Here is a 13,851-nt window from a genome sequence, read left to right on the forward strand (position 1 = left end):
TAATTTTCATAATACTATAATAATTCACCACTACTCAATATTTTTCAGGACTGTAACTCACTATTATCATATATATATATATATATATATATATATATATATCGATTCATTTATGTATTCATTGGTATGGAATACCTCGGGAAACTAAAATAGACTGAATAGAAATCAATTAAATTTATATTTGCCTGAAGAGCTATCAAACGTACACAACAATGAACTAAATTAGTTTCATTTGCCAAAATCCAATGTTATTCGCTGTCCTGCTCGATCAAATAACATCAAACAGTGTCAACAAAAAACCTAATATCTGTTCAATAAAAAAAATACCAATATCTCTATGTTCATTCTGCGATGCAAATAAAATAATGTCAAATTTTTTAAGATTATGGTCAAGCGCGCCGAAGCAACGACCATATAATAAGAAGAAGAAGAATTCAAATTATATGATATTCGATATCACAGAATCACACAGAATATCGGATCGATATCTCGAATTATTATGATTGAATTATCGATTATTTTTAATTCGAATTAGCCCATCACTAACGAGAGATTTTATTCTTAAGGCGTGGAAAAAGTGATTTCAACAGATTGAAGATTTAACATAATTTACTATATCGTCGGCCTAATTGTAAAACCATGTAACTCCACGAAAATCAATTTCGAGTTTATTATATCAAATTGTTGTAGAAAATGCTCTACACCAATGATATAAACCTCGTACCTCCAAAAAATTCGTTGAATTCAATAAAAAGGAATTTCCAAACCACGTATCTTTTGTTAGGGTTTTTTGTTATTTCCAACCCACTAACTCCTAGTTGTCCATATGTTAGTAATAGTCATGTCAACAGTGCTCTACCAAGTCTTTATTTTTATTACATATTCAGTTTTTTAACAATCGTGGTTAAATACACTGACGAAATAATTACCGTTTTTTTATATTTTTCAAATAGAAAAGTGATTTTCATATTGTGAATAGTTGAATAATATGAATTAATATGAATTGGAGTTATGCGGTTTGACAAAAACAGAGATTATAGGTTAGAAAACTCCGTATTGGAGTAACGTGTTTTCATATAAGCCTCTTTTTATTTCAACTATCGCAGTCATTTCACGTTTAATCGCCGATAATAATTAATGAAAATCTCAAATAATCATTATGTAATAGAAATTATATGTTTTATCAATCATAATCCGAAGGTCCCATATAAATAGAGAGTTATGTGGCTTGCAAATAGGTGATGCAGGCTGATGGATCTCTTGTAGAGATATCTAACGCAGTGACTAGTACTGATACTACCACTGATATTGCTACAGATTCACTTCCACCTTTGTATGATAGTATGATTCCAAGTGAAGGAATATCAGATAGTAATGTAGTTCCTAATGTAACTGAGGAAACAAATGTTGGGGTTATAGAAGAGAACACGTCAATTATTGACAGCACTGTTTCACGACAAGTTTCTAATGTAATCGAGGAAACCATAAATGGGATTATAGAAGAAAACACGTCAATAATCATCGACAGCACCGTTTCACTTCGAGTTCCTAATGTAATCGAGGAAACAAATAATGGGTTCATAGAAGAGATGAATTGATTGAAAAAAATATTTCTATGAAAGAGTTTTTCTCGACACTCCCAAAAGTTGAGAGTCATTATTGTAGATCATCATCAAATAAACTGTATCTTGAACCATGTTGGTCATCAAAGGCAAAATTGTATGAATTTTACTGCAATGAGATTGGTGTGGGCAGAGAAACATGAATCCATTATCCAGTTGTACGTTCCATAAAATGTTTGAGGACCTGAACCTTAGTTTCTACAGACCAAAAAAGATCAGTGTGACAGGTGCATTTCATTCAAACATAATCACATTGATAAAAGCAGCTATGACGATCATATGGAAAAAAAAGAAGAAGCAAGAAAAGCAAAAGAATTTGACAAAGCTAATGAATAACATGTCTACACAGTCGATTTACAGTCGTTACTTTTAAGCCCAAAATCCAATGTATCAGCATTATACTATCGAAGCAAATTATCTGTAGGTACATAATATGACCTTCTTTGACTTGAGATTTAAGGATGGCTATTGCTACTTATGGAATGAGAGTGAAGGTGAACTCACTGGAAATGAGTTTGCAAGCATTTTGACACACTTCATTGTTTCCCAACTACTTCTAAGAAACAATGGTAATAAAGTGATAATTTTCAGCGATGGTTGCAATTATCAAAATCGTTGTGCTATACTGGCAAATACACTAATGCATTTAGCAAAACAGTATAATATTGTCATAGAACAAAAATATTTAGAAAAGTGGCACACCCAAATGGAATGTGACTCAATTCATTCAACAATTGATAGATATCTGAAAAATAGAGATATACATGTTCCAGCTGATTACGCAGAAGTATGTTCCAAGGCCAGAAAGAACCCCAGGCCTTATAAAGTTCAATACTTAGACTACACTTCTTTCAAAGATTATACTAAAGCTATGCCATATAAATCAATCAGACCTGGAGTAGGTGTAGATCAACCAAAAGTAACAGATATTCGCTGTCTTTTGTATACAGAAGATGCGAACTCAAACAATCAAAAAACACACGATCTAGAAGGAAAGAAACAACTGCCACGGCGTGTAACGATTCACATTTAATTGGTCAATTTGATTTTCCTCAACTGTACACATCCAAACGAAAGATTCCTCGATCAAAATATAATCATCTACAAGAGCTAAAACAAACAATGCCTTCCGACTACCATTCATTTTACGATGTTTTGCAAACTGATTAGTTAAGAAAAATTTAACGATTTTCCAACTTTGGTTGGTTTGTCTCTGAATTTTTGTGTAATAAACTAATCCAATTGAAATCTGTTTGATTATTGGGACCTTTGAACCATGTAAAATTGGAGAATCGAACACTCCTTTTCATTCATTGTTACTTCATGGGATTAAATATGAACTCTTGTACTATTACGATTTTAACGTAACTCCTAGTTTTGAGATGTAAGCGGATATTTAAGCTCTATCCAAAACCTTCAACTCCGCATTCCATAACACCTAACTCCAGAAATCAGTATTTACAGAACATGTAACTCACTGAGAAACGATAAAAAAAAATAATAATCCACAAAACCTGATGTGTGACAGATTATTTTCATATTTCCATACAACAGTGTTTGATTTCGTAAGAAACCATAGAGGAAGTGTCAAATGAGAAAGTTTTATTGCTCTCCTGTAAAATAGGCAAAATGGCAGTTACGTGGTTTTACAATTAGGCCGACGATATGCTATGTGCCAAGAAAAATTATTTGAAATGAATAGTGCTTAGTCCTATAAGCATTGGACATGGGTATATTGTGTAGCAATCCTGTGACTGATATCTGATTCTATTCCATAAAGAATGTTTGAAGTATAAACTGAATGGGAAAAAGTGTTCATTGTATAATTTAATGTTTATATAGAAGTTTCTGTTGAAATTATTCTTCTACAGACCGGTTTTGAGGTATTACCTCCATAAGATAAAATTGACAGATGCCAATGGTGATTGCAAAGAAACAGAACAAAATAACATGAAAGTATCCATCATTATTAAAGATATTGGTGAAACCATTAGTTGCAATGTGATGATTTATCAACTCATTTTTTTTTCATTTTCCAGGATTAATGAGTATTGTTTGTTCACTTCGAGTCGTTTTTAACTTTTCAATGAAATTAAAAATCAACAATAAAAATTAATTGGCGCTCCAGGGTGACTTCATTGATTCCAGTGGCGCATTTGCTTTTTCAGCTGCAGGAAGGCCCGGAAAAACCTTGCTGCACCACATCATCTGAAGATATGCCAATGTCCTCTCTCATAAAACAAAATGTAGGATGTCTCCAGAGGCTCCAATAGATTAAACACATCGCCAGAACACTTTGTGACACGACTATCGTCAAACTTCAACCATTCCGTTTAATTCAAAAGTAGAATGAAACAATCCGTCAGTGTTTAGTTAGTTTATTAATGAACGCCATTTCTTTTATTTTATCATATGCCATTAGTACATAAATTTGTGAAGCATGTATGTACCTATACTACTGAAAATATTGATTTCTGAATGTTTTCTGTGATAGTCCACTTTTTTGCTATCTTGCCATTGAATTATTTTTTATCAATATTGACATTACAAATGTAACATAATGTTGTAACTGTTAATCATAAATCTTTTTGTTTTTATTTTCCAATAATTTTGTTTCATATATCTCATTTGTAAACTTTTCAATTTGCATTGTTTATTAATGAAATATTAAAATTATAATTTTGATTGACCTTCCCACAACTAACTTGCAGTTGAAAATTTATACTGCATAGATATCCTATATATGTATAAAGGCCCCGAGTTTAAATTTACTATGTTATAGTAACGTTAGTGTTACCCAATGATACATTCTAATTAAAAACATTTAGTGGTGTAGCTTTACCAATTAACGGCCTGAATTTGAAAATACAGTGTGATGCTAAAAGTGTTAACAATCATCCAATAATTTTTTCATTCGTTTGTACAAAGCTGATGGTTAATTATGAAGTTTATGATGCACTGTTTGAAGATGATCACTTAGTGATCAAACACGTGTCAAGGATAAAATAATGGCTTGGCGTTGGGAAAAATTCCAGTAATATTATTTATGGAGCTATCTAATTATGAGGTGTACTTAAAAAATTGACAAGTTTGGTTGGCTACATTATTTCTATAAAATCATTTCCTTTTTGTAACCTCTTTGAAAAATGGTTTTATTCAGCTTACTGGGAAAGATATAATATGTACATAATGTGGAAACTGATATTTCACTGAGTAACCCACCATTCATCAATCTATTTCCTATTTGCGATATTTCGTCCAAAAGCTTTCAATTCTGCTGCTTCTTTCTCGATTTCATCTTTAAGTATATCCATATGAGAATTTACAACAGTACACATCAAATCTTGTTTTAAAGTGAGAAAATATTCGAGAGTTGTCAAGTCTTGGGGTTTCTGTAACTTGGCAAATTTGCAATTAGGAGCATGTTTCAAGTGCTCCTTCCATGGATCATCTGTAGACTCCCAACCATCCAGAGCTTTGTTACAGAGAAAACATTTTACAGCATCTGGTTCTTGCTTGTTTCCCGTGAAAATGAAACCAGCTTCTGCCATCTATAAATAGAAAATTTAATATAACAAAGTATTCAAGTCATTAAAGTCATCACCTTGTCTGCATTACACTTTTCACTACTTCCAAATATCCACTTTTTGAAGGTCTTACGCCGATTCTCTTCTAAAATATATTGCATTGCCCTTTGAATTTCCTGAAAATGAATAGGATTATTGAAGAAATGCTAATGTTTTTGAACAACCTCTTTGAGTTCAGACATGATCCAATATACAAAAGGATTTTCATGTACTAAGTATTCCTAGTTATTAATAATGAGATATCTTTATTTCCTCAGAAGAGCTCCTTATATAACACAGTATCTTAGTTGAAGAAAAGCCAGAGCACAGTAGAATCAAACGCCGAAGGAACTTTACTGAAGAAAAATTTTATTACCTCCAAAACAAATAGAAAAAAACGACAAAAACTAAAATCAAATCTCAACCGTCACACAGTGTTGCCACAGGATTCGATTTCGAGCCCTCCTTGCACGGAACACATAAAATCAAAACATTTGTTTTTCATGATAGGCCAAAAAGGTGAGATTTAAATGCAACAGAAAAATTCCAGTGGATTGCTTCAACCAATAGAAACATTCTAACGTTTGGACCAATGAATGAATCAATCGGATCATTCAGTGGATTAAACGATGAATTTAAGAACTCGCCTGAAATGTGCCTCAGGTTAATTCTATTATTTCACTCTAGGGTGTGTTTTCTTCAAATTAATTTTAAGCCAGAGATTCCAATACTACCTATCAAACTTTGACATGGTTCGTCCCTGAGTTATCTCTGAAGCCATTTATCAGAGCTACATAAGATTTGACGCCCAGAAAGCTCGTGGTGTGATCTAAATCAGCTTTTGTAACTTCGGCGAGCTCTGTTGCAAGTAGCAATGGTTTTAATGGAAGTAAATGTTGTGTCAATGTACTGAATACCTTGCTTTGCTCGAATGGGCTTCAACTCGAATGTAACTCAGGGGCACTGTTTTCAAATCAGGTATCCTCTCTGTTCTGAAAATGAAATAGAGAGAGATTTCCGATTTTTGAGAGTTGACAGTTCACCAGCTGTGGAGCTGTTATTGTCTAGTTTAGTGTTTACTTCATTTCAATTTCAGTTTCGAGTTTCTAAATGTTAATTTTTCTGTTTTCTATATGAGCTCCGCATATGAAAGTTTTTTTTGAGAAATGGCTGAAGTAGATTATCAGATGGCCCTTCTTTTAGAGTATAAGTTTGAACAAGAAAAGTCATGTCTTTCAGACTTGCAATTGGCAAAATCCTTACAAGAACAGTATGAAAAAGAATATGCAGTTGAGCGTCCTGTACAAAACTTGGTGTACGAAAAGATAAATCAGAATTCTTCAAAAAACCCAACCAAATCTCTCACTGATCCTTCTTGGGAAGTAATTGACCCGACTCCAGACATTCATAATCTTTTCATGGCCTTCAATGAAAGATTTTTTTGGAACAAACTTCTGGCAGTCTGCGTTTCCTGGAGTAAGCGCATGACATCATGTGCAGGAATATGCAGCTACGATGGTCGTGGAGGAATGTGTAGAATCACCCTGAGCGAGCCATTACTGAAACTGAGGCCACGAAAGGATCTGGTAGAAACTTTGCTCCACGAAATGATCCATGCTTATCTTTTTGTTACTCACAATAATAGAGATCGGGATGGACATGGTCCTGAATTTCATAAACATATGTATAGAATAAACGCTGAATCAGGTAAATTTCATATGGTCAGATAAAGTACTTATTTGTTTCTGAATAGCTCATGTAGAAAATTAAATCAAGCAATTCTAGACAGTTCAATTTATGATTATCAGAATAATGACAGTATCATATCAAAAAATATGTTACATTCATAAATAAATTAAGACCTTATCATATCCAAAGGTTTATATTGCTGTCCATATACTAAAATATAAATTATGTATATAAATTATTAATATGTGCATAACTATATATTATATATTAGGATTCCTAAAATAAAGTCTACAATTACTACATAAGTAAGAGATAAATGATTTTCTACTTAATTCACAATTCGTCAATGATGATAAATGATTCATAAAACAACCAATCCTTTCTAACTCTTTCACGAAAATTATAATTTAAATTAATATAAGAAATAATAATAATAACCTTTATCAACCATTTTCCGTATCTAATGTACATTTGGTAAGTCAATAATTGTACTACGTAATATATTTAAACAATGATTATCTGAGATACTCGAATACTATTTTACATTCAACATTTTGCAGGTACAAATATAACTGTTTATCACAATTTCTTTGATGAAGTTAGACTCTATAAGCAACACTGGTGGAGATGCAATGGTCCCTGTCAAAAATGGAAACCTTTTTTTGGAATGGTTCGAAGGGCTATGAATAGACCACCAGGACCTAATGACAAATGGTGGGGCAAACATTCTATGGATTGTGGAGGAAGTTTCATTAAGGTAAGAGACATTGTCACTTTTTAATTGGTTTGTTGGAATATCTCAGATTCCCATAAACATAGATAATCAAAGTTCAGTACTAAACCATATTCCATGATGCCCTTCTATTTTTATAACCTTCTACGTTTTTTATATAATTTCACATTTTCCCTAAATAATAAATACTAGTGACCTGTCCCGGATCCGCACGGATGCAATGTTGATACTAAATATACATATAAACACGTGCGATCGCTGCTAATCATAAAGTGCTATAGGGTGAAGCGTGGCCTTCGACGCGCTATTTATAGGAAGGCGCCGCCGGCCCCCCGGCAAAAATATCAGTTTGGTGTTAGGGCAATTGATCTCGGAAAAAAAATATTCAACTTTCACACCAAAGGTTCCAATCTCATCGTTAGAATTGATTATACTCGAACTGATCCAACAAAAGCTTCTGAGGTAATACCATTGATCATATGATAAAATTTAATGAAGTAAAATGTATTATACTTTCAGCAACAGTATTAACTCCAGATAATACTTTCTGTGAGGAATACTTGAAGTTGAAATGAAAAACTGTGTCATCAAAATTTATATTTTCGTTCCCCCTTCATTTATAGTCACTTTTTAAATGATTTCTATAAAGTCTTGGAAGAGTAGAAGGATTGTAGTTCTTTCTTTTCAATACTTTCACCCATTTTTTTTGTCATCATTTTATCCTTTAGGAACCTAAACTCATTATATGAAATAACTCATCTAATACAACGCACTTTCTGTTTTCTTGTGCCTTTCCGCACAATTAAAATCAGCACAAGAATGTACTATGTTAATATTCAAATATATCTCTAAAACACTGTTGAAACACACTAACTAAACTCGATGAAAAAAAGGAATTGTTCCTACGCGAGATGTCAGCTAAGAAAATGTTGAAACTCAATGTTGCAAAAACAAGATAGATAGATAGATAGATATTTATTTTCTCCTTCATTACCACAATTACATGGATTAGGTAAGTCAGAAATACATAAATTGAAATGTAAAATGTATAAGGTATATATACTAAACACATCTTCCATAGACATGGATTGTGAACGTCAACAAGGATATAAACCAAGGTAAGCTTATGGAAATTACATAGAATATGAATTGTGTACAATTAAATCGCATACAACAGATACAAACTTAGTATACTGGAGATAAAATCCATGTATATACTAATACACTGTGTACACCGATACACTATTTGTGTGTTAGTATACACAGATGTGAGTTATGTATAACTGGAAATCGCAATTGAGATACAGGTCCAGATAACATTACAATATACCAACTGACCTTACTCAAAACTAGAGTGCAGGTAAACAATTATACCCACTAATTATGCTAACAAGGTTTATTTATTGGTTATGTACTACTATTTATAGTTTTTGAATAATTTTCAAATTCTTGTATATTGTAGAAGCAACCTTTGTTCATAACCTTTCTCAGTTCTTTTTTGAAGATTATTACGGACGAACATTTGATATTGTGAGGAAACAAGTTGAAATAAGTTTTTTTAAAGAATGCGTGATTAACCCTGCCCAGTAGCAAATTTTTAGAATTTCTAGTGGCATACTTTGAAATATCTCCGACTTTCTCAAAGTAATTGATGTTTGTTTTGACATACATTAGGATTTTCATGAGATATATACTAGTATCTCGGCATGATTCGTTATAGGAAAGATCAAATATTACACGAATTATCCTTTTTTGTATTATAAACGGTCTTTCCATCTCTCTGCTATTTCCCCATGACATAATGATGTAGTTCAGAGTTGAGTGAACTAAGCAGAACTAAACAGAATGGATCCGATATGACATACATTTTTAATGCCGAATCAACCAATAAATTGTGATATGGGTACTCCATTTTCCTGAGAAAATGAATCATCAATTAAAATTTCCTGTAATTATTCATTCATTTCTGTTAGGAATGAAGCCAGCAAACAAATGAATATACAATAATAAGATCGCTTGAATCCACGAATTGAGCATAAAAATGAAAATAATATTTGCCTTGATAACTGATATAATACAAGTTATATCTAAATATGATTCTAAATAGAATTTTACGAGCTGTATTTTCAAATGGTTTTCGAATGTTCATGAATCCTAATAAAATAAATCAGTTATGCATTCATGCCACCCAACAAAAATAAGAAATTCAACGTTACTGGTATATTAGGCATATTGTCATCCAGTCAGCCAGCGCCCTCTGTAGTGTATCGTTCTACAGCAAAATAGGCACCCGTCGGGACAAAAAAAACTTTCTTTAATTTGATAATAATTGTAACAGTTGTTTTCACACCGAATTGACAACAATAACAACAAAAATTGCGCCTATCGAATTGGATCATCAGATCTGTGATTGGATATTAAAAACCAATACACTTGGCAACTCCGCTCTAGACATGATTAATTTTATTGGTCAACAGACACACCGCCAATTTAAATTCTTGCTTTTCGAATTGTTCTTTTTTCTGCAAATATTGAGAGATCATGGTACCGATTAGGCTTGATAAGTATAATATACCCCTAACTCGATCAGAATATAAGGAAACCAGTATCATTTTCCATAGCATGAAACAAGCCCATTTTGAAATTTTTTGTTTTTCCTACTTTATGAATTCTCAATATTTGATTATATATTTTCAGTAACATCATTTCATTTTTAAAATTTTGATTTTTATCAGCTTAAATTTGGTTATAATTTTTTTAAAGCAATTTTATATTTAGCTCACAAGAATTTTTGTGATGAATTAACTTTCCGATGAAATGTTTTTCACGTTTTCAATAAATTGATGGATGTATCCGATACGACGTGAGGAGATCATGATTAAAAATGAGAATTAAAATTTCCATTGTTTTCATACCACTTGTATTTGTAACTAACGTTACTGTAGTTTCGTCCTATAAGGGCATTTTCAAACCAATACAATAAACTGAAATGATTAACAATGTACACCTTCATACACCTATACCACCACAGTAGGTAATAAAAGACGGTCCTCAATGACTTTATTACCTGAATTTTGTTTACCTGTGTCAATGTGAATATGCTAATATGAAAACCCTATAGTAGACCAGGTGAATTTGGTAATTCAGTAGGTTGCATTGGCACTGCTTATGTTTGTGAATTTCCAAAGATTCTAAATAATTGAGTTTCTAACCCGTGCCTGCATAGTGCAAAATTTCCGTATCGTTTAGATTCGGGAACTTGTGGTTGCTATCTAAAAAATGGTTTGAAAACCATTTTGGAATTTCATTCCCATATAATGCGGATTTTCTTTTCCTTTTGACAATCTTGAGAAGGACTGCACTATTTCCAGCACATCATTGGACTCGAAAAAAGAATTATTTTGTAGTTCTCGTTCGGATTAGTGAATTTGTATCATCTGCATATATTATTGGTTATACTGTTTTTTTCAAATTACTGGAAAGGCCTGTGATGAATATATCAAATAATGTCGGTGCTAGACAGGACGGTACTAGACATATTTGTTTCGAGTAGGTTAGACTTACACCGTTGACTAAATGGTGAAAGCACCAAAAATTAAATTAAAAAAAGCTGTTTGAAATGGTTATTTTGATTATTGGAGTCGTCAATAGATCATTGCCTTTATGCTTATTTTTGTATATCATTCATTAAAAAATAATTTTTTCTGTGACGGAAAAAAAGTTTGATTTTTTGTCTCTGATGAAAGGTAACTAAATGCCACTTTTTACGAAATTACTGAATATATCTAATACAAAAGTTACATTTCCTTTATATTGAAAGTACAATTATTAAATGTGCATTGCATGAATGATATGTTCCTTGAACTATTCGGTACAACAGTCGAATTTTCTTGTGTTGAAATTATATTTTTTTCTGCCATGGACACAACTGCCGTTGATGTACCTGGTCGCAAATCGGGTGTGGGTGTTATTTCAGCACTGCCAAACGTTCTATGAACACTTTATTAGCTATTTCTACCCTGTGAACTACCGATTCATCAACATACCCTTCAGCGACCGTTGATGACTTCCAACCGCCATGTTTCTTTAGTGTCATCAAGTCTCCCCCAGATTCAACTAAAAGTGTAGCAGACGATCTTCGGAATGAATGACCTGTATATGAATTGGAATTTTCAAGTTGGAGAAAATTAGCCACTGCTGCAGGTACATTATAAAACTGATTGCTAGTCACAACCTGATTGATATATTTTCCATTGCGATATGCATAAAACAGGCCCCGATCCTTTGCTGCTGCTGGACGAAGGGCTATGTACATTAGTACATTCGGTAAAATTTAATATATTCTTCTGTAACTACAAATCTCTTGTTTACATCATTCTTTGTTTGCTTGAGTTTCACAATTAATAACGTTCTCGAATCTTCAATATCATCTGTTACCTGGCTGATTTCATAAATTCGACAAACTCCTGCAATCCCAAATACAACAACAACCTTGGCCATTAAATAAACTTCATCGGGAGCATTATTTAAAAAGTCACTGATAATATGTGTACTCGTAAATATCGCAGCTTTCTTGGGCGTGTAACTATTTCCATTTTGTTTCAGAAATGTAATTAGTTTTTTCATCTTTCATTCCATGAATCTGTAATAAGCGGTTTCATAAATTTTCCGCGATTTAGCTGGCAATAATTTTTGAGATGCTTCTTTCGCTGCTTCTACTAACTCCGCTGGAGTCAGAGAAAACTCGGAATTAGACATTTTTCAAAATAACTACTGACCACTAAGTTCGCAATTTTCAAATCAAATCACAGAATATTAAATCGTCGTTTTTCCCGCCACAGAAAAAAATTGTGTATTATACACGGGAAAAATATTAGATTTTAGCTCTCGGTTTTTTGTCTCCCTCCACTTCGCGTCGGGAGACAACACAACCTCTAGCTAAAATCTAATACTTTTTTCCCTTGTATAATAACTAACTATTGTTGAACATGGTGTAGTAGAATAAACAATTATTTTTTGATATGTGAACTGATAATTTTTCTGTTTTAGGTTAAAGAACCGGAAAAAAATGTAAAAACTGTTTCTACGGCAAAATCTGGATCTGATAAAACAAAACAAGATATTAGGAATTTCATTCCACTGGTGGGTAAAAAATTAGCTGACACATCTGCGAATAATACTCCTACCACTTCTAATAACAACACCAAAATCAGCAATGTTATTCCAAAGTCAAACATATTTGGATTCAATGATTTGAACGGTTCTACTAAAGCAACAAAGACTAACAGTAGTGGTAATAGTTTCAAAGGATCTGTTCGAAATAACAGTAGCACTGTGATTATCAATAAAAAACCTATCAGTAGCACAAAGGATGCAGAAATAATCAATTCTAAACAACCTGATCCTCCTCCAAGTACTTCACAACCACCGAAGGTTCGGAGCCATGACGATTACTCTGTAGTACGTAATCATTGGACAAACAAGTTTCCTGTTGAATCTGCAACAAAACGTAGCTTTGATGATACCGATTCTACTCGGATCCCGTCAGAAAAACTTCCTAAATTATCTCAACCTACCATCGAATGTCCTATTTGTAGCAAAAAGATTTCAGAGGAGCATCTCAATAGTCATATAGATGACTGTCTCCTGGAAGACAATCCTCGAGTATGCATTATTTGCGAAAAAAATGTTCCATTGAGAGATTATCAAGACCATGTCAACAAGTGTTCAGAAGAGATTTTCAAAGATGATGTTTTTGTAGAAGCAACTGAAAATGTACCTGAATGCTGGAAAAAAACTAAGAAGAAAAAAATTTGTGATAGTGACGAAGATAAAAAACAGTGTGAGGTGTGTAACCAAAGAATTTCTATAAATGATTATCCAATTCATTTGAATGAGTGCTTTCATAAAATGTATGATGACATTGAAGCTAAATACAGTGAGGGTGAAGTGAAAAAAGAAATGATAGATTGTCTAGCATGTGGTAACAAAATCTTAAAATCCGAGCTAAATTCACATTTAGAAGACTGTTTGAGTATAAGTGGGATTTTTGACGATGAAAATGAACCTGCAGCACCCGAGAATGATGGAAAAGTAGCTAAGTATAACTGTCCATGTTGTACAAAGCTGTTTGAACTGGAGGAAATGAGTAATCATATTGAAGGGTGCCTGTGTACCATAGATCTGTGTTAAGAGTTGACATAGTTTTTTATTATTTCACTGAATATATTACTTGATTATT

At 32.8% G+C, this 13,851-nt stretch overlaps 2 protein-coding genes across 2 annotated transcripts; one reads left to right on the forward strand and one right to left on the reverse strand.

The window, feature by feature from the left end:
- Positions 1 to 4,007: 4,007 nt before the first annotated feature.
- Positions 4,008 to 5,609, reverse strand: Det (baculoviral IAP repeat containing deterin). The gene is made up of 3 exons (XM_023158026.2): positions 5,374 to 5,609; positions 5,227 to 5,325; positions 4,008 to 5,173 (listed from the first exon to the last, which is right to left on the reverse strand). Exons 1-3 carry the CDS (start codon positions 5,389 to 5,391, stop codon positions 4,856 to 4,858), a joined length of 435 nt encoding a protein of 144 aa, XP_023013794.1. The 5' UTR covers positions 5,392 to 5,609; the 3' UTR covers positions 4,008 to 4,855.
- Positions 5,610 to 6,207: 598 nt separating this feature from the next.
- mh (DNA-dependent metalloprotease SPRTN) lies at positions 6,208 to 13,851 on the forward strand. The gene is made up of 3 exons (XM_023158022.2): positions 6,208 to 6,895; positions 7,438 to 7,634; positions 12,660 to 13,851. Exons 1-3 carry the CDS (start codon positions 6,355 to 6,357, stop codon positions 13,800 to 13,802), a joined length of 1,881 nt encoding a protein of 626 aa, XP_023013790.2. The 5' UTR covers positions 6,208 to 6,354; the 3' UTR covers positions 13,803 to 13,851.

Source organism: Leptinotarsa decemlineata, unplaced genomic scaffold (assembly GCF_025532065.1).
Source record: "Leptinotarsa decemlineata unplaced genomic scaffold, Ldec_3_MD MMD2_tig00004307_RagTag_RagTag, whole genome shotgun sequence".
NCBI lineage: Eukaryota > Metazoa > Arthropoda > Insecta > Coleoptera > Chrysomelidae > Leptinotarsa > Leptinotarsa decemlineata.